Below are 22,046 nucleotides of genomic sequence, written 5' to 3'. Positions count from 1 at the left end.
GAGAGGTCTGGTAATGCATAGGGAAGCATTGTAAAGCACAGAGAGGTCTGGTAAAGCATAGGGAAGCATTGTAAAGCACAGAGAGGTCTGGTAAAGCATAGGGAAGCATTGTAAAGCACAGAGAGGTCTGGTAAAGCATAGGGAAGCATTGTAAATCACAGAGAGGTCTGGTAAAGCATAGGGAAGCATTGTAAATCACAGAGAAGTATGGTAAAGCATAGGGAAGCATTGTAAAGCACAGAGAGGTATGATAAAGCATAGGAAAGCATTGTAAAGCACAGAGAGGTCTGGTAATGCATAGGGAAGCATTGTAAAGCACAGAGAGGTGTGGTAAAGCATAGGGAAGCATTGTAAAGCACAGAGAGGTGTGGTAAAGCATAGGGAAGCATTGTAAAGCACAGAGAGGTATGATAAAGCATGTGTGATAGGGAAGAAACCCTCCACATTAAAATGTATGTCAAGGAGTGTTTATAAGAGATACTTGAGGGGGTATGACCCTGGAGAAGGAAGTGCCACTGTCAGCTATTTTTGTAGTCTTTATCAGGAAACCATACTGCTTGTAGGCTGATTAAAATTCAAACAGTTATGTGTACACACCCCTTCATACTCAGAGGTGATTGACTAAACAGGGCTCCCTATATAAGAGGTTGGGTTTCATTACTAAGGAGACAGGTTTGTCTCTATGCAGTTTCTAATTCAATGCATGTGAATATCCTTGCGCAGCGTCATCACAATGGGATGAGCGCTTCTCCAGAGAAAGCTGCCTGTGTAAAGCAGCATGATGTTCTCTCCGGAGGGGCATGACGTAGACGCGGTGGAATAGTGGGGCTGCTGTGGCTCATTGTGGAGGTTTCCTACCAGCTCTCCAGTGCAGGCTGGAATGTTTCAGCTCAAGTCAGCCAGGAAGATGTTATCAGCTTGTATGCCTGTCTTTACAAGCAGTCTGTGCAGACAGATCAGAGCAAACTATGGACAGAGAAATGCATTCTTCATCCCTAGACAGACACGGCTCTGATAATGATAACGTTTAAGCAATATGTGTGTAACTTTGGATAATTGGAATCAGTAAAGAAAACTTGTGAAATGTTGCTTCAACCCTTGCTGTTCACGCCTTTCACACACACAAATAAATTATGGAGTTTCCCTACACAGGATGTTGAAGAATTAATAGACAAACAAAGTTTAAATTCATTATTTTTATTGAAAAGAAAAGTATATCAGTCATAGAGTATCAGATCAGTTCAAATAACGGTTTGTGGCAACATGCAGAAGACATGAAAGCACTTGGTGAAGAAAGAACAAAGAACAAACAAACGTCTAAGTGAATGTGGGAGAGATTGCTTGCTATCCAGAGGCCACTGGTGCTCAGGACCAGTCTTCAGTGAAGATGCAATGTTAAAAACCAGATTCCAGAGCTGTGGTGATTACAGCACCAAAGTATCCCAAATATCCAAGTGAAACAATCACAGCGTACTTCATACAAGCAGGTTCCTGCTCTCAGCAATCCAGAGTGTGAAAGCAACCCCATTCAGGCGTTCCTGTGGAATGGATTCAAACTGTATGCAGCCCCCACTGCTATACTTTATAATGGCAATTGGCATCGCCTTAAATTAGACTTAATACAGGTATTGATTATCTGAAATATTAAATAAAAGAATCATAAGATTTCAAGCAGACAAATATCTAAATCAGTGGAGTCCCATCATAATGCCACCACAGCAGAAATAATTCAGAAAGAGCTCTTCAGGGATGACTAACAAATCTAGCAGTGCGAGTGAGCCTGCTTAATGTATTCCTTTCTGTTCCAACATAACAAATAAAACTACAGAAGTCGTTTTCTATGTTATTGAAGGGTGGTCTTATTGAGGGCCTGCACTGTTTAGATAATTGCACAGACCCTTGTGTGAGGAACACTGAAGACATTCACACAAACGTATTGTCTGCTTGACTTGGATTTCTTCAGAATTTACATTGGAGTGTTTTCAGTTTTCTATAAAAGACACATTTGTATAAAAAAGGTGAATGTAGATCCACCAGCTACAAATCCAGAGTTTGTTTTTTAATTATTTTTGGAACGGTTATATATGAGGTAAGAGACATGTTGCATTTTCACCCAGTAAAACCAGCATGACCATACTTTCACACTTACTTAAAAAACAAAGCCACCTATCTATTCCCAACAACTACAATTCGTCTCTCATTTTCTCCCCTTTAGGTCTCACAAGCCTGCCTATGAACAGAATGGAGTCGCTTTCATTGTCCTTTACGAGGAAGATGAAGGGATGGTCTGCGTAGAAGAGTCTGGGGTTCTTCATCTTCTCAGACCCAAAGATACTGGTGTCAAACGGGTTTCCGTCTGTGTCCCACTCCAGGGCCGATGCGTGGAAGACGTTGGACACGTACAGACCCTTCTTCCCAGAGACCTTGGAGAGCTCTGCCTTGCTCTTGTCCAGCGCCTCAGTCAGCCCCAGCTCCCCCAGGGGTTTCTGTGGGAATGAAGGAAGGAAATCCAGGGGGTTACAACTGGGATTGCAAGAGCACAGCAGCAGTTATGCACCATAGATAATGAAAAAATAACAGTGAAATTCTATCATCCCAATCCTGTTCCACTTTGCCAGGATGAATCTCCCTTCTTACATTCAATGGCATGTTACTATTTAACTCTCTTTGAGAGTAACAGTAATATGTTCCACAGTCCCAAAGGGGCTGCTGTGAAAGAACCTGCACAGAACACTACAGCAATCCTGTTTCCTATTGACAAGTCTTTGAGTGTTCATTATATTTATCATGTTAGACCCATCCGTATACAGGGAGCAAAAAATGAATGCCCAATCATTCAAGAAAGACGTGTCTGGATTTGAGAAGCCAGCACCTCTGGGCGCTGTTGAGCTTCAATGCATTTAAACTCACAAGCAGGTGAAGGAAACCCAGCTGTGCTGTACCTGCAGTTTGTGGCTCACTTCCATGACGACTTTGGGCAGAGATAGTGCGATGGCCGTCTCCTCCAGCTTGCTGATCCAGGTGTCCAGCTGCTTTCTGCTCAGAAGCTTCTCCAGCCTCTCCAGGGGCTCCACGTGGAAGGGCATGATGAAGATCATGCTGGATTTCTTGTGGGCCAGCGGCATATCGAGCACATATAGCTTATTTTCCTTATCCTCATGGAAGCGATAAAAACCTATAGGGAAAGATCAAGCTTTGCCTTTAGTATAAAGAGTAAAGGTTAAAACAGACTGCTGCAGATTCTCCTTGTCTTCATTCTTGTGCTTCACAAATGATTTATCAAGCTCTGCAACAAGTTAGTGGTACAGACCAGAGTACTGCAAGTGTCCTGCATGTGTGTGCTGTAAGAGAGGACACCCGAGGCAAAAGCAAAGCAATGAACCCCCTGTGAGGTCATTCTGGATCTTTCAACCGCTACCATTATCAATCATTCTAGATCTTTATGCTGCTACCATTATTTCTTATTCTAAGCATCTATACTGCCAGCATTATCTATCATTCTAGATCTTTATCGCTACCATTATCTCATTCTCGATCTTTATACTGCTTGTGAGAAAAACTACTTGTCCTTGCCAATGACCCCCACCTGTGCGATGCATCATGGGAACAGAAACGGTAAAGGAGCGCGACACCAGGAAGGCGCGGTTGTCCACCATCTGATGATGAAACTTCTCATCCCAGTGAGCTGGTGAAAAAAAGACAAACCACGGAAAAACAGAAATAAGTCGCGAGGAAAAAAGACAAAGGGTAAGTCTCATGGTAGGGAGATACAGACAACATCGTTATATTAAATTAACAACATCCATGAAAAAAACCCTAACCCTACCCCTGAAAAAACCCTGTCTCACAGCAGGATCTAACTGTTTGTGAAGATGGCCGTCTCACACCAGGATCTAACTGCTTGTGAAAATGTTTGAAGCTGCTCAGGGGTTTGCTCACGTTTGAAGAACATAGCGTTTGCAATGATGGCTCCGTCAGTCTCCTCCACATCCTTGGCAATCTCCGGCAGCTTCCCGTCCGTGGTGTGAGCAGCCCACTCGTTCAGGGCCTTCACAGTGCCCTGCTTGTCTTTCATGTTGATCGTGGTGTGCTCGCAGTTGTAATGCTTCTTGCTGCTCTTGACGAAAGCATCCGCGAAGTTGACTGCACTTGGCCCGTAGAGCCGGTTCCCGATTTTCCACGTCACATTGCGGGCGCTGGAGTTGCTCACCTCGTTCAGGAGCTCCGAGAGCCCGGTGTGGAGCTGCTCATCGCTCACCTTGTCCACGTGGAGCACCTTCTTGACCTGCATCGCGGTGGAGGACTGTCCCCCGAGGTGCAGCAGCCCGAGGGAGGAGGAGACCACCACAGGAGAGATCAGGAGGTTGTCCAGATCCTTCTCCTTGGCCATGCTGTGGTAGAGGTCGAAAGCCAGCCTCGCACTGCTGTCTGCCAGCATGCTGGCATGGGGGCTTAGCTTCTTCTGATCCACTGTTGCCACAGCAACCAGGAGGCTGAAGGCTACAAGCTTGGTTAGCCACATGCTTTCAATGATGGTAGACAACAGTGCAATCCTGAGAAACAAACAGACAATAACAAAACATTTACTGCATGAGTTCCAGAAGAGAGAACACTTTAGGACCAATGGAGATTTCAAAGAGGTCTGCAGGTGACATGGTTTTAATAAGAAGAACTGCATGAAACTAAAACAGTTGTAGTGGACAGCCTGCTTCCACCATGTTTGGAAAGCAATGCTATGCTGCTCTGGGCAAAGGGTTTACATCACATCAAATTACAGGAGTGAGACAATTAAAAAACACAACTACATGAGCACTTAACATCATGTCAAAGAAACTACAAAATGATATTGCAAAAGTCAACTGGAAACCCTAATAGTAGTACAGTATTTCATGTTAGATTTCAAAATGTCACATTGTTCAATCTGTCAGTTTTTTGTTAAGTATATGGAAAACTACAAAGTGGTGTGTAATTCAATTGGTTAACATAACATTATTCAGCAGGTTTCTTTCACTTTTATGAAGCAAAATTAGTTCATTCTATAGGGAGATGCAAAACCTTCGGCTATAGCTGTAAGTGACCTGACTGAGGGTTTACTAACCAGACTGCTGGTGTTCAGCTGTTTCATCCTCTAGGACTTGACTTGATTGAGGGTTTACTAACCAGACTGCTGGTGTTCATCTCCTTCATCCTCTAGGACTTAACTCATAAACTCATTTGACTTTTGTAGAACACACAGCACCCCCTGTGTTTTGCTATAAAATATGATATTCATATTTGCGTTGCATTAAAGATCATTAATCAGTTTAGGATCAATACTTAATCTCTGCAGGACGATTAAATCAAACTATCTGAACAGTAACAAAACCGCAATTAAATACCTTACTTAAGCTTAACTAGAAAAACTAGCAAAATAAGTTTCCCATAGTGCAAGTGGCCTATGTGTACATTTAAAAGCGTGGCTGATTTCCAGGAGGCACCATGACTTTACCAGCCATGTCAGCAGCTGGCTGCAGCTGTGTGAAGCGTCTCGTCTGCCACGTCTTCGATTGAACAGCCAGCTTTAAAACATGCTTTATTCAAACGGTTAACAGTAAAGCAATCTGAATTGCACTTTACCTTCAAAAATGATCGATTCTGTCCTAGTGGTGATCCAGCAAAGAACGATGTGCAGAATAACCTCTTCTAATTCCGCAACGGTTCTTACTTGCTTTGTGTCTGAAGTCACTAAGTAACAGCGAACCCTTTACACTTCTGTGGGGCGCAGCTTCTAATGCTGGAATATACTGTGCAAGTCTGATCTAGACGACAAGCCTGTGGTTCTGCTGCACGGCACGTTTGGAATGCGTCTGTTGCAAAAGGCTCTGTAAATCAGACCGGTGCAGAGCTGAAGTGCTGTAGCCAGAGAAGGCAGTGGTGTTGCTGGAATAGCTGGAGGAAACTCCCTTTGCATTATCTAAAGATCCTCCCTCTATGGAACAAAGCTGCTACACCCTCAGGCACAGGTTTTCCACTCTCTGACTTCATACAGGAGGGTGCTCACCAGCTCATTAAACTAGTGGAGCTGAGAATGGTAGCCTAGGGCAAGGCAGCGGTACACTAAAGCTTCAGCGAATTAACCCGTTTACTGGCAGCGAGCCGTGGAATGCCTCACGCGTCCACAGGCAGATTCTGAAAGTAAAGCACATGTTTCATGGTTTAACTTTTTTTTTTTTTTTTTTTGGGGGGGTGGGGGATACCTTGAAAGATTTTCATAGTGCTGTCAACGTTTGCCCTTTTCATTCTGAAAGACAAGAGATGTACAGTAATCCCCAGCAGCAGTAGTGAGTCTGTAGTTCTGTTAAAGTATTCAAGCAATAATTGAATATATTTAAAGATAAACCAACATCTCCTTCTAGATAAAAAAAAAAAAATCTAAACTTTCTTCAAGTAGCCCCACCCTTTTTTGATGTAATTTAATGAGCGTCAAAATTGCAAAAAAAATCCTAAACTCGTAATGCAGGCCTTATCCAATCACTGAAGGGAACTGGGTCACTTCTGACCAATCAGCAACGACAGAGTGGAAGCAGTTCTGCTTGGTGCATTTTCTCCAACAAAAACACATTTCATGAATTGCTACTTTTGATCTTGTGAACATGTTGTGTATAAATAAATGTGAATAATAGTCACAGGAAAATTTACAACAATTTGAATTTATTTATTTATTTTTATTTATTTATTGTGGATTGCAAAAGTTTTTTTTTTTTTTTTTTTTTTTTTTTTTACAAAATATGTTAGTGTAGCTTTGCTAACAAAGTAGAAAATGACAGTTATATGAATATGATCCATATATTTGCAATCATTAAATCTTTCATATAAACGTTTATTAAAATGTGATGTTCCTAAAGAACCCAGCGCTAACTGTGCGAGCTGCACTAGCAGAGCGAGCTGCGGTGCACAGTGCTCAAGCAGGCAATGCTGGCACAGTCTGAAGCCAGGATGCAGATGGCAAGGAGCAGCTTTGCATTCTTTTCTTTAACATTGCCATCGTATTTAAACAACCCCAATCTCAAGAAAAAGATTCAGCACAGAAAATAGGTTTTTTTAGAGTTTTTGGCTTTTAAAACCATACATTAACATTGTGTTTAATTGATGACTGCATGCAGCAAACAAACTAAGAAGAATAACCCTAAAAAGAATAATCTGCTGGTTGAAGGCTTCCTTACCCGACTCAGCTCGAAGCTGCTGATCTGCAGTCCTTTCCTCTCAAACCTCTCTCCTTCTCTTGATCAAACAAAGAGGTCTATATACTGAGCAAAGGAACATTCTGGAACTTGGGCAAGAATATTTAAATGAGAACCCTTGAACTCTTCACAAAGCATGTCTAAGACCTCCCACATGATTCAGCTGGGCTTGTCTTTCACAGGGTCCTACTGCCTCCCACAACACAGTCAAGGGATAAGGGGCCACACATACTAAACTGTACCCCAGGGCAAAGTTTCATCTGCTTTGTTTCTGTGTGAAAACTAAAACTCGCACTACTCAGAGTTGTTATGCTCACCCTCTGAAACAACTGCAGGTTTTTTAGGTGTTTTATTTCAGTAGAAACAGGATCTTACAAACAAGACCTAGCATGTTTGTTACTGCTGTTCAGTTAGCAGCCTCACTGTCTGTGTTACACCAGCGGAGTCCATTCTGTATATAGAGATGCTGAAGATGCCTCACTGTCTGTGTTACACCAGCGGAGTCCATTCTGTATATAGAGATGCTGAAGATGCCTCACTGTCTGTGTTACACCAGCGGAGTCCATTCTGTATATAGAGATGCTGAAGATGCCTCACTGTCTGTGTTACACCAGCGGAGTCCATTCTGTATATAGAGATGCTGAAGATGCCTCACTGTCTGTGTTACACCAGCGGAGTCCATTCTGTATATAGAGATGCTGAAGATGCCTCACTGTCTGTGTTACACCAGCGGAGTCCATTCTGTATATAGAGATGCTGAAGATGCCTCACTGTCTGTGTTACACCAGCGGAGTCCATTCTGTATATAGAGATGCTGAAGATGCCTCACTGTCTGTGTTACACCAGCGGAGTCCATTCTGTATATAGAGATGCTGAAGATGCCTCACTGTCTGTGTTACACCAGCGGAGTCCATTCTGTATATAGAGATGCTGAAGATGCCTCACTGTCTGTGTTACACCAGCGGAGTCCATTCTGTATATAGAGATGCTGAAGATGCCTCACTGTCTGTGTTACACCAGCGGAGTCCATTCTGTATATAGAGATGCTGAAGATGCCTCACTGTCTGTGTTACACCAGCGGAGTCCATTCTGTATATAGAGATGCTGAAGATGCCTCACTGTCTGTGTTACACCAGCGGAGTCCATTCTGTATATAGAGATGCTGAAGATGCCTCACTGTCTGTGTTACACCAGCGGAGTCCATTCTGTATATAGAGATGCTGCAAGATGCTGCATAGGCAATGGTAATACCCTATAACTGTATATAACACAGTAGAATATACTATCTACTCTTCTGAATAAACAGTGACCACTGGCTTTAGCCAAGCATTATTAGTACACTAAACTGTGGTACCAAGTAATGTCCAGGGAAAATAGTGTAGCTGGGATTAGAACAATGCACAGCTAAACTGATTTTGTTAATGTTAAGGTGTGTATGGTCTGTATAAAATAATGTAAATTCTCTTTTTATGAATGAAAATGTGTGTGTATGCTGTGTGTGCACGCTGTGTGGTACTGTATGTGTACATGTGCATGTGCTGTGTGTGCATGTGTGTGTGCACGCTGTGTGATACTGTATGTGTACATGTTCTGTGGTGTGTGTGCACGCTGTGTGTTGAATGTCATCACAAAGATAGTAACTCTTGAAAAAACTATGTCGTGGGGACGTCCCCACTTTCTAAAACACCTTTTTAAGAACTAAATATGCTTTTAAAAAAAAAATAAAAGTGCCAAAATATTTAGTTTGTTGTCGACTTTCACCCTGTGTGGAGTTTTATCTGACTGGAGTTAGAAATAGTAAATAAAAATACAGTGAGAGTCAATGAGAAGCCCCCACAAGTATAGGGAAACAAACATGTGTGCTCTGTGTGTGTGCTGTGTGTGTGTGTGTACTGTGTGTGTGTGTGTGTGTGTGTGTGTGTGTGTGTGTGTGTGTGTGTGTGCAAAGGTGTGTGAATCTGAATGAGAAAATAAGCAGCCAAAATACCATAGAACTGTTTAAAAACCCTGAACTTTCTGTTCAAAAAACCTGTTTAATGTAGTTATAGGTTAAAGATGTATGAATAAATCTCTTTCATAGTTTAGAGGTTATTAACTTTCTCATAAAACCGAGCCACAAATAAAATGTTTAGACCAGCTGTTTCCCAGTTCAGAAAGTTCAGCACACTTTCTTTACTTGTGGAAGTTTCTCTAGTTCCCCTCCCCCAATAAGTGCCACGTAGTCGACAAGCTGCAGATGCAGCCGGCCAGGCGGAGGGAGAATCTCTGTCTAATTGCACCCTGCCAGATTCTCTTATACAGCAGAGTACCAGTACATTCAAACAATGTGCTGCAACATGGAGTCACCCACTTGTCCTGCTTGTTAAAACACAGCTGAGAGAGACTGGGGTTTGCTGGCTTATACAAAGACAAACAGATCTTTTATCAATAAAGAGCCACCCTTGTTTGCATGAGCAGTTATACGTTCATCTTGAGCACAGCTCCGAATCTGTAAGGGCAGTCTGTGACACAACAAGGTCCAGGGCTCCTGTGCCTCTGCAGCCAGGGGACCCTCTATAAGTAACAGTTTGGGATGTAGGCTGGTTTCCTGTGCCTCTGCAGCCAGGGGACCTTCAATAAGTAACAGTTTGGGATGTAGGCTGGTTTGCATCTCTGACCTGTGAGTAGTCAGAGTTCCACACCCCGGATTGCCTCTTGCCTCGTGACTGGGACTGGGCTGTCCTCTCTGCACAATACAGGGGTGACTGTCAGCAGCAAGGGACTGGGCTGTCCCCTCTGCACAATACAGGGGTGACTGTCAGCAGCAAGGGACTGGGCTGTCCCCTCTGCACAATACAGGGGTGACTGTCAGCAACAAGGGACTGGACTGTCCCCTCTGCACAATACAGGGGTGACTGTCAGCAGCAGAGGACCGGACTGTCCCCTCTGCACAATACAGGGGTGACTGTCAGCAGCAAGGGACTGGGCTGTCCTCTCTGCACAATACAGGGGTGACTGTCAGCAGCAGAGGACTGGACTGTTCTCTCTGCACAATACAGGGGTGACTGTCAGCAGCAAGGGACTGGGCTGTCCCCTCTGCACAATGCAGTTCCCATGTTTAGCATTGCTGGAGTTCAGTGTCACACCCTATGCATGGGCAGGCTTTAAGGTAGTATCTGCACAGGCTGGCCTGGGTTTAAAGAACCCTTTGAAGACAGCCTGCAGGCTATTCTGTTTCCATGCTGCTGCAACATGTTTAATCAGACAGTATTATGTCTTCTCTATGAAAGAGGGAGGTATTTGTTTTTGTTTGCCTTCTCCTCTCCCCTCCTCTCCTGCCCTGTCTAATGCTGTCTAGGTCCTGATATCCATGTATGTGTTGCAGTGTGTGTGTGTCGAGGGCTGGAGTGATCCCTATTGATTGTGGGGGTGATCGCCCTGGAGGAAAGGGCAGGACTCTGTTACATGAAAGTCGTGAAGGAGCCCCAACTAGCAGAGGTTAAGAACAGACATGTAGGCTTTTAAAAAACAAACAGGGTTATTATCATCATCTTACCAGAGTGTGCATCCCTATATGCATGATAGAGACTTCACAACTGCTGTGCTATATATACATGATAGACTTCAACACTGCTGTGCTATGTATATATGATAGAGACTTCACAACTGCTGTGCTATATATACAGTATATACATGATAGAGACTTCAGCACTCTGCTCTTTTATATTAAACAGCATTCTATATTCTACAGCGTTCTATATTCTACAACTGTTCTATATTCTACAGCGTTCTATATTCTGCAGCTGTTCTATATTCTACAGCGTTCTATATTCTACAACTGTTCTATATTCTACAGCGTTCTATATTCTGCAGCTGTTTTATATTCTACAGCTGTTTTATATTCCACACCTATTCTGTATTCTACAGCTATTCTATATTCTACAGCTGTTCTATATTCTACAGCTGCGCTATACTTAATGACAAGAAACTATAGCCCCTGTGTGGGGCCGCTCTTCTCCTCAGGAGTTCCTTTGACTGCTTGTGTATTAATGTTGATATTAATATTCAGCAGTTGCTATTGATAATCTGTTACTGTGCAGAATACCCAATACATTCTTTTAAAGTTGTGTCGGTTTAACGTGCTTCTGTTCCAGTGTCTGCTGTGCTTCCTGTCCCTGTTGCTGTGAAACAACCTTTGACACAGTTACAAGAGCCCACGCAAGCTGCTTCACCCTCCGTAGAGATCCCATCTCCCAGCACAGCCATGTGCTCTGTATGCAGCACAGCCCCATCCCTATACTTCCAATTAGTCGTCTGCATGAAATTCTCCTTCTGCTCAGACTGTCAGTGAATGCTGTTTGTGTTTCTGAATTCAGCAGCCATGCCAGAGTCAGGTTCATTCTTCTGCTCAGACTGTCAGTGAATGCTGTTTGTGTTTCTGAATTCAGCAGCCATGCCAGAGTCACGTTCATTCTTCTGCTCAGTTCATTCTTCTGCTCAGACTGTCAGTGAATGCTGTTTGTGTTTCTGAATTCAGCAGCCATGCCAGAGTCACGTTCATTCTTCTGCTCAGACTGTCAGTGAATGCTGTTTGTGTCTCACTGAATTCAGCAGCCATGCCAGAGTCACGTTCATTCTTCTGCTCAGACTGTCAGTGAATGCTGTTTGTGTTTCTGAATTCAGCAGCCATGCCAGAGTCACGTTCATTCTTCTGCTCAGACTGTCAGTTTCTGAATGCTGTTTGTGTCTTCTGAATTCAGCAGCCATGCCAGAGTCACGTTCATTCTTCTGCTCAGACTGTCAGTGAATGCTGTTTGTGTCTCACTGAATTCAGCAGCCATGCCAGAGTCACGTTCATTCTTCTGCTCAGACTGTCAGTGAATGCTGTTTGTGTTTCTGAATTCAGCAGCCATGCCAGAGTCACGTTCATTCTTCTGCTCAGACTGTCAGTGAATGCTGTTTGTGTCTCACTGAATTCAGCAGCCATGTCAGAATCATGTTCATTCTTTGCATACAGTTTCTACTCTTTGTCTTTGGCTGTAAACAGTGTCCAGGGAGGTGTATCAAAGCCACCCACCTGACATGCTCTGATCCCAGGCCAGTCTCTTCAAGCCCGGGGCTTTCCACCCTTTGATAAGAGATGAGAGCACACAAAATGAAGGGAACTGGAAGTACTACTAGTTCTGAAAGTTCTGCTAATTCAGACTAAAACCAGTTGTCTTTCTTATCCCAGCAGTGACTCAAACAGCCCCTTCACCTATAGATCTTTCACATTGCATTTGGGTTGAATCTTTTTATTTTGCAGGATAAGAGGATGAAAGTTTTGCACTTGAGTGAATCCTTAGTACCCTGAATCTAGTATTGCATGCTGTTGTGTTCTTTGGTGCCTGAGATTCAGTTACAGGACCTGCGCTTGATATGATGTAACATTTCAGTGACTTTACAGAGAGTCTGCAGCTCGGCTCTGCAGTGAAGCTCACTCAGTCCTGTGTTTAATAGCTCTGTCTCTTTTCAGTTTCTTATCCAGCTCTAACATACAGTATGATGTAACGTGTCTGTGATGCAGTGAAGCTCACGCACTCCTGCGTTTAATAGCTCTTGGCACAGATTTCCTTTAATAGACTGACCTCTTGTGGAGATATGGCAGAACTGCACCATTGCACAGATTTACTTTAGAGACTGACCTCTTGTGGAGATATAGCAGAACTACAAATTGACATAGATTTCCTTTAATAGACTAAGGCTGGGGAATTGCCTAATTTTTCACTATCAATATATCGTTCTCCAAAAAAGCTGATGCATCGATTCATCGACGTTATGAAAGGGTAAAAAAAATAGTAGTAGTAATAGTAGTAATTAATAGTTAATATCAGTTCATACTTCACCTGTACAGCGCTTTCATTTCTGGAATGGCATGCAAACACCCAGCCAAGCACAGGGTCCAGACAAACTACTGCAATAACACCCAGCCAAGCACAGGGTCCAGACAAACTACTGCAGCCAAGCACAGGGTCCAGACAAAAAATACTGCAAACTACTGCAATAACACCCAGCCAAGCACAGGGTCCAGACAAACTACTGCAATAACACCCAGCCAAGCACAGGGTCCAGACAAACTACTGCAATAACACCCAGCCAAGCACAGGGTCCAGACAAACTACTGCAATAACACCCAGCCAAGCACAGGGTCCAGACAAACTACTGCAATAACACCCAGCCAAGCACAGGGTCCAGACAAACTACTGCAATAACACCCAGCCAAGCACAGGGTCCAGACAAACTACTGCAATAACACCCAGCCAAGCACAGGGTCCAGACAAACTACTGCAATAACACCCAGCCAAGCACAGGGTCCAGACAAACTACTGCAATAACACCCAGCCAAGCACAGGGTCCAGACAAACTACTGCAATAACACCCAGCCAAGCACAGGGTCCAGACAAACTACTGCAATAACACCCAGCCAAGCACAGGGTCCAGACAAACTACTGCAATAACACCCAGCCAAGCACAGGGTCCAGACAAACTACTGCAATAACACCCAGCCAAGCACAGGGTCCAGACAAACTACTGCAATAACACCCAGCCAAGCCCAAACTACTGCAATAACACCCAGCCAAGCACAGGGTCCAGACAAACTACTGCAATAACACCCAGCCAAGCACAGGGTCCAGACAAACTACTGCAATAACACCCAGCCAAGCACAGGGTCCAGACAAACTACTGCAATAACACCCAGCCAAGCACAGGGTCCAGACAAACTACTGCAATAAGCCAAGCACAGGGTCCAGACAAACTACTGCAATAACACCCAGCCAAGCACAGGGTCCAGACAAACTACTGCAATAACACCCAGCCAAGCACAGGGTCCAGACAAACTACTGCAATAACACCCAGCCAAGCACAGGGTCCAGACAAACTACTGCAATAACACCCAGCCAAGCACAGGGTCCAGACAAACTACTGCAATAAACACCAAGCACAGGGTCCAGACAACTGCAATAACACCCAGCCAAGCACAGGGTCCAGACAAACTACTGCAATAACACCCAGCCAAACACAGGGTCCAGACAAACTACTGCAATAAACACCAAACACCCAGCCAAGCACAGGGTCCAGACAAACTACTGCAATAACACCCAGCCAAGCACAGGGTCCAGACAAACTACTGCAATAAACACCCAGCCAAGCACAGGGTCCAGGACAAACTACTGCAATAACACCCAGCCAAGCACAGGGTCCAGACAAACTACTGCAATAACACCCAGCCAAGCACAGGGTCCAGACAAACTACTGCAATAACACCCAGCCAAGCACAGGGTCCAGACAAACTACTGCAATAAACACCCAGCCAAGCACAGGGTCCAGACAAACTACTGCAATAAACACCCAGCCAAGCACAGGGTCCAGACAAACTACTGCAATAACACCCAGCCAAGCACAGGGTCCAGACAAACTACTGCAATAAACACCCAGCCAAGCACAGGGTCCAGACAAACTACTGCAATAAACACCCAGCCAAGCACAGGGTCCAGACAAACTACTGCAATAAGAACACCCAGCCAAGCACAGGGTCCAGACAAACTACTGCAATAACACCCAGCCAAGCACAGGGTCCAGACAAACTACTGCAATAACACCCAGCCAAGCACAGGGTCCAGACAAACTACTGCAATAACACCCAGCCAAGCACAGGGTCCAGACAAACTACTGCAATAACACCCAGCCAAGCACAGGGTCCAGACAAACTACTGCAATAACACCCAGCCAAGCACAGGGTCCAGACAAACTACTGCAATAACACCCAGCCAAACGCAGGGTCCAAGACAAACTACTGCAATAACACCCAGCCAAGCACAGGGTCCAGACAAACTACTGCAATAACACCCAGCCAAGCACAGGGTCCAGACAAACTACTGCAATAACACCCAGCCAAGCACAGGGTCCAGGACAAACTATTGCAATAACACCCAGCCAAGCACAGGGTCCAGGACAAACTATTGCAATAACACCCAGCCACCCAGCACAGGGTCCAGACAAACTACTGTAAGAACACCCAGCCCAACACCCAGACAAACACAGGGTCCAGACAAACTACTGCATAAACACCCAGCCAAGCACAGGGTCCAGGACAAACTACTGCAATAACACCCAGCCAAGCACAGGGTCCAGACAAACTACTGCAATAACACCCAGCCAAGCACAGGGTCCAGACAAACTACTGCAATAACACCCAGCCAATAAACACCCAGCCAAGCACAGGGTCCAGACAAACTACTGCAATAACTAACACCCAGCCAAGCACAGGGTCCAGACAAACTACTGCAATAACACCCAGCCAAGCGCAGGGTCCAGACAAACTACTGCAATAACACCCAGCCAAGCACAGGGTCCAGACAAACTACTGCAATAACACCCAGCCAAGCACAGGGTCCATACCTGCTGCTTCACTGAGCCTCAGCCAAGCACAGTGCCTCCCCTACCCAGGAGAGTCCATTTCTATACCCGCTGCTTCACTGAGCCTCACAGCACAGTGCCTCCCCTACCCAGGAGAGTCCATTTCTATACCCGCTGCTTCATTGAGCCTCACAGCACAGTGCCTCCCCTACCCGGGAGAGTCCATTTCTATACCCGCTGCTTCACTGAGCCTCACAGCACAGTGCCTCCCCTACCCAGGAGAGTCCATTTCTATACCCGCTGCTTCCTTTCTTTTCACACAGTTTTGTTGTAATTAGTTGTTTTATTGCAGTTGAGATTTTATTCATTTTTCAGATACAGAACATTATGCAGTTCAGAATCAAATTCTTTTCTTCGTGTTGTTGGACTGCCATGTGATGAGTCTTGGAACCTGTCCCTCTGTCAGCATGTGTTCTGCCAGCGCTGAATTGGGTCAAAGCATCCCATAAAACTGGTGAGATGAGCCTGGAAGTGTTGTCAAAGAATCATGTCCTTACAGAGGTCCAGATCCCCTCTTCTCAAAACTGCTGGGGTTCTGCTGAGCGCATTGCAAAGCTCACATGCATCTGAATGGGAGGGGAGACAATGGGAGCTCTCAGTGCTGCCTGTCTCCTGGCTCACATGCATCTCAATGGGAGGGGAGTCAATGGGAGCTCTCAGTGCTGCCTGTCTCCTGGCTCACATGCATCTCAATGGGAGGGGAGTCAATGGGAGCTCTCAGTGCTGCCTGTCTCCTGGCTCACATGCATCTCAATGGGAGGGGAGTCAATGGGAGCTTTCAGTGCTGCCTGTCTCCTCTTCCATACAGTTCAGATAATGACTGTGACTGGGCAGATTTCCCATTCCCCATGGGATTATTGTGAGTGGAGAGCACCAATCTGACTGCTGCAAACACAGTCGAAGATCTGCTAATATCCGTCTCTTAGGAGTTCGCAGAAACGGATTCAAAAGCTGATTACTTGATTAAGCTAAGAGGGCATTTAGCTCCCAAGCTCCTCCCCTTTGGATCTATATGGCCCTTCAGGTTCTATTCAGAATGCTGAGTCGATCAATATTCTTGAATCTAAAGCTGAATGAAAGCTGCATGATTTATACCTCACCTTCTGTTGTGGACAATGCCCTTCTTTCGGATGTACACACAGCTCTACCGGAACACTATGAGTTCATATATGATACTCTACAAAAAGCATAGCTGTTTCAATGGTTTTACCTCTTGAGTCATGAGCTGAATGCTGGCACTTAGCAAAATATCTCCTTTCACCTGAGAACCTGAGCTGTGTAGTAAAAATAACATTGTTTAAAATAGCCTGTCAGTGGCGGCTGGAATCAAAAAAACAAACATGAACAGCTTTGAAAACGAATTCAGAGGCTGCCATTACCCTGCCACTCAGCCCTTTATCTTCATCTACTGGTGGAATCTGCATGTTTCTGTAGATACAATGGGACGGACAAACAGAAAGAGAGCTGTGCTACAGAGCCTGTGTGAAGAGGCAATGCACTTTGCATGAATGAGTTTAAACTGTATTCCAGGTAGAGCCGGTGTGAAGATGCAATGCACTTTGCATGAATGAGTTTAAACTGTATTCCAGGTAGAGCCGGTGTGAAGAGGCAATGCACTTTGCATGAATGAGTTTAAACTGTATTCCAGGTAGAGCCGGTGTGAAGAGGCAATGCACTTTGCATGAATGAGTTTAAACTGTATTCCAGGTAGAGCCGGTGTGAAGATGCAATGCACTTTGCATGAATGAGTTTAAACTGTATTCCAGGTAGAGCCGGTGTGAAGAGGCAATGCACTTTGCATGAATGAGTTTAAACTGTATTCCAGGTAGAGCCGGTGTGAAGATGCAATGCACTTTGCATGAATGAGTTTAAACTGTATTCAGCCGGTGTGAAGAGAATGCACTTTGCATGAATGAGTTTAAACTGTATTCCAGGTAGAGCCGGTGTGAAGAGGCAATGCACTTTGCATGAATGAGTTTAAACTGTATTCCAGGTAGAGCCGGTGTGAAGAGGCAATGCACTTTGCATGAATGAGTTTAAACTGTATTCCAGGTAGAGCCGGTGTGAAGAGGCAATGCACTTTGCATGAATGAATTTAAATGTATTCCAGGTAGAGCCGGTGTGAAGAGGCAATGCACTTTGCATGAATGAGTTTAAACTGTATTCCAGGTAGAGCCGGTGTGAAGAGGCAATGCACTTTGCATGAATGAGTTTAAACTGTATTCCAGGTAGAGCCGGTGTGAAGAGGCAATGCACTTTGCATGAATGAGTTTAAACTGTATTCCAGGTAGAGCCGGTGTGAAGAGGCAATGCACTTTGCATGAATGAGTTTAAACTGTATTCCAGGTAGAGCCGGTGTGAAGATGCAATGCACTTTGCATGAATGAGTTTAAACTGTATTCCAGGTAGAGCCGGTGTGAAGATGCAATGCACTTTGCATGAATGAGTTTAAACTGTATTCCAGGTAGAGCCGGTGTGAAGATGCAATGCACTTTGCATGAATGAGTTTAAACTGTATTCCAGGTAGAGCCGGTGTGAAGAGGCAATGCACTTTGCATGAATGAGTTTAAACTGTATTCCAGGTAGAGCCGGTGTGAAGATGCAATGCACTTTGCATGAATGAGTTTAAACTGTATTCCAGGTAGAGCCGGTGTGAAGAGGCAATGCACTTTGCATGAATGAGTTTAAACTGTATTCCAGGTAGAGCCGGTGTGAAGAGGCAATGCACTTTGCATGAATGAGTTTAAACTGTATTCCAGGTAGAGCCGGTGTGAAGAGGCAATGCACTTTGCATGAATGAGTTTAAACTGTATTCCAGGTAGAGCCGGTGTGAAGAGGCAATGCACTTTGCATGAATGAGTTTAAACTGTATTCCAGGTAGAGCCGGTGTGAAGAGGCAATGCACTTTGCATGAATGAGTTTAAACTGTATTCCAGGTAGAGCCGGTGTGAAGAGGCAATGCACTTTGCATGAATGAGTTTAAACTGTATTCCAGGTAGAGCCGGTGTGAAGATGCAATGCACTTTGCATGAATGAGTTTGCCAGGAAGGTTGCTTGAGTTTAAACTGTGCTGAATTCACCCAGCAGGGATAATGTCTGCGTCAGATACAGGAATTGGATGTCAGCACAGTGGACAATTATTATTTTCATATTGGCCAGCTTTAAAAGCTGTTTTTACAAGCCTGCTGTCTGATTGGTGGATGAAAGTCCACAGGGAAAAACACACACTGTATCTAAAACATACAGACAGATAACACGTGTCTCTACTCGAATAAAAGAACTTCACTTTTAGGTTTGGTAACAAATAGTTCAAATTTGGGAGGGACTTTGGCACCATGGTGCATTTAATACATATTTATACAACAGAGACAACAACAGCAACTTACAAAAAACTGGACATGCTGAAATCCTAATCAATCGCTTTGAGAAAACGCTGACACGGCCACATTTCTGTACGTACTGTAGGCTCTACAGTCATTTCACTGTCTGGGATGCTTTACAGACCAGTTCACAACATACTGACTTTGAACTCCTGCTCTTCACGTGTACAGACACATTTGATCAAGTCAAGGAAACACAAGCGGCAACACACAACTGATTTCTGCACCGCGTTGTTCAATATAGTATGCAAAGTGTGTGGAATGATTGTGCATCATGTGGAATCTTCAGTAAAGAAGCTCCATTCCAGTTGAAGACAGTTGTAATTGCACTGTCGTCCTCTTCCTGTGGGTTGGCACGCAGTCGTCACCTTGCTCCTGCACACATGAAGCAGCTACAAGAGACACTTCATACCAGGAAGAGGGTGCAGCTCGGGGTCCCTTCCTAAAGAAGCCACATGTGTACCGCAGAGGCACAAGCAGCTTTTCTTTCATTAGAGAGCTTCTACTGATTATTAATGAGCTCCTACTAATTATTAATGAGCTCCTACTGATTATTAAATAGCTCCTACTGATTATTAAAGAGTTCATACTGATTATTAATGAGCTCCTACTGATTATTAAAGAGTTCATACTGATTATTAATGAGCTCCTACTGATTATTAAAGAGTTCATACTGATTATTAATGAGCTCCTACTGATTATTAAAGTGTTCATACTGATTATTAAATAGCTCCTACTGATTATTAAAGGGTTCATACTGATTAAAGTGGGTGGGTGGGTGTGTGTCTGTGTGTGCATGTGAGCGCATGCGTGTGTGTGTGGCTGTGTTTGTGTGCGCGGCTTCATACTGATTAAAGTGGGTGGGTGGGTGTGTGTCTGTGTGTGCGTGCGCATGTGTGTGCATGTGTGTGTGCATGTGCATGTGTGTGTATGTGTGTGTTCTGCACTAGCTGCCAGGAGCCATGAGGGTTAAAACCTCAAGTATTTCTTTCAGGACTGGTTTCAGAGAAGCAGTGTGAAAAGACAATATAATTTAAACATCATTTTTCAATGTGTACCATCTTGTTACGCTGTGTCCCAAACATATTGATGCATCAACAGTCCCCCTGATGTTCCCTGAACAGCTTCTGCTCTCTGTGACAGTAGTTATCTATTGGCCAGGCGAGGAGACCCAGGGTAGATGTGGAGGCTCCGATCTGCAGCACCAGATATTAACCACTGTAACGAAGAGCCAGGCTCTCCTTAGGGAGCTGTTACAGACCTACTGTTTTCCCTTTGGAGTGCAGTATCTTGTTTATGCCACAGGGGTCAGGCTTGTGCAGATTCCGTTTTGCCATGAGCCACACTGAGCTTCCAAGATCTGACAAGATCATAATGGTGTTGTTTGGTGTTGTTACTCTTAACAGCAGCTGCCAAGTAAACAATAATATCCATTAGTCATTTTATTAGCTTGTTTAACAACAAGCCAAGCTTGTTACTTCTAGATTGGGTTATTGTAACTCTCTCCTCGCTGGTCTCCCTGCTTCGGCTATTCACCCTGTTCAACATTCAAGATTCTGCTGCTCGTCTGGTATTCTCCCAACCCCGCTACTGCCCCTTCCTATCTCCAATCCCTCAGGTCTCCTTATATTCCTTCTAGTCCTCTCCGCTCGTCCTCTACTGGCCAGCTTCTCCTTTCTCCCATGCTCGCTCCTTCTCTTCCCTCATCCCCCTGTAGCGCAGACAAAGTTTCCCCAGAAACTTCCATTCTAGTTTGTAAATTCCTATTTATATATCTTTTTGCATTTTCCTTTATATTTATTTTGTATATATGTGTTTGTTTTGCATGTTATTGCCTGTAACTTCTATACTTTTTATATTTAGTTTAATTTCTGTAAGTAGCTTTGGATAAATCTGCTAAATAATTAGATGATAAACAATATTAATAATATGACTGTGTGAATAATGACGATGACAGTATGACCCTCCTCCAAGCCGTGACCTATGACTTCCTCTCTAGTCTTTGATTTGCTAAAGCATCCATTCTATTTCAATCACATGGAACCCTGTTTCCCCAAACAATCCCATCATTTCAGAACAGGCTTCCAGGGGACCACTTCCCTAGTGAACCTGGAACTCTGTCACTGTCAGTAAGCTTGCTTGTAGTTTGCATTTGTAGAGACACATCACATGTCAACAGGGTTAAAAACAGTCTGGGTTGTGTGACCATGACACCGGGAGCACCTGCTATGGTGCAAAGACCCAGGGAATAAAAACTGCTGTGCTGTAAGAGGGCGTGTGTAGATCTCTAGATATATGGTGCAACATTTACACTGGAACACAAGTGCAGTAAAGCTGCTCTGTGTGTCCACATTAACAGAATAGCGTATTCTAAGCATTGATGTACAGCCACAGTATTAATATACAGAACACCATGTGTGCATTGTATAGGGGTTTGGGCAATGCTGTGTTATTGATATGTTCTACACGATGTGTGCATTGTATAGGGGTTTGGGCAATGCTATGTTATTGATATGTTCTACACGATGTTTGGACAATGCTATAGTAATCTGATATTGATACTTTCTCTTTGGAGCTCTTCTATTCTGCTAATGGTCAACCAAAAGAGCAACAAACGCTCTCATGCTGTTCTCAACATCTATAAATATCTCGGAATTTACTTCAGAATAGCTTCCTATAATTATATCGCTTCCCACAGCTGCAGAATAGCGTATAGTAACCGTAAATTATCTCAGGCAAAAAATACAACAACACAATTCACTGCCGTTTGAGTGCCAGCCAGGGCTACATAAAACGCTACGGCATTGCCCGGATGTACAAATCGAATAATCACCGTGCATATTTAAATAAAGCAACTTATTTCTTGAGCTGTTAACCCGGGTTACAGTTAACCTGCGTGCGTGACGCGTCTGCGGTCACTGGTGCAATGTCTCGTTGTCTGAAAGACAGCGTTCTCCTTTAATACCCATCTGTTTAAATACAGGGAGGTGTGGCATTGCACGCCATGGCT

The 22,046-nt window shown here is 44.2% G+C and overlaps 1 protein-coding gene across 3 annotated transcripts; it reads right to left on the bottom strand.

Moving 5' to 3' along the window:
- Window positions 1-1,181: 1,181 nt before the first annotated feature.
- Window positions 1,182-7,319, bottom strand: serpinh1b (serpin peptidase inhibitor, clade H (heat shock protein 47), member 1b). 3 transcript variants are annotated; one of them, XM_041258675.1, is made up of 6 exons: window positions 7,203-7,319; window positions 6,237-6,280; window positions 3,940-4,553; window positions 3,587-3,685; window positions 2,943-3,175; window positions 1,182-2,486 (listed from the first exon to the last, which is right to left on the bottom strand). In XM_041258675.1, the coding sequence occupies exons 3-6, from the start codon at window positions 4,520-4,522 to the stop codon at window positions 2,184-2,186; spliced, it is 1,218 nt and encodes a 405-aa protein (XP_041114609.1). In that variant the 5' UTR covers window positions 4,523-4,553; window positions 6,237-6,280; window positions 7,203-7,319; the 3' UTR covers window positions 1,182-2,183. The 3 variants fall into 3 exon arrangements, with proteins under 3 accessions (XP_041114609.1, XP_041114611.1, XP_041114610.1); XM_041258677.1 differs by lacking the exon at window positions 6,237-6,280 and adding an exon at window positions 5,617-6,168; XM_041258676.1 differs by lacking the exon at window positions 6,237-6,280.
- Window positions 7,320-22,046: the final 14,727 nt, after the last annotated feature.

Source organism: Polyodon spathula, chromosome 9, assembly GCF_017654505.1.
Source record: "Polyodon spathula isolate WHYD16114869_AA chromosome 9, ASM1765450v1, whole genome shotgun sequence".
Taxonomy (NCBI): Eukaryota; Metazoa; Chordata; class Actinopteri; order Acipenseriformes; family Polyodontidae; genus Polyodon; species Polyodon spathula.
The sequence above is the reverse complement of the archived record's forward strand: the minus strand, read 5'-3'. Positions and strand labels throughout refer to the sequence as shown.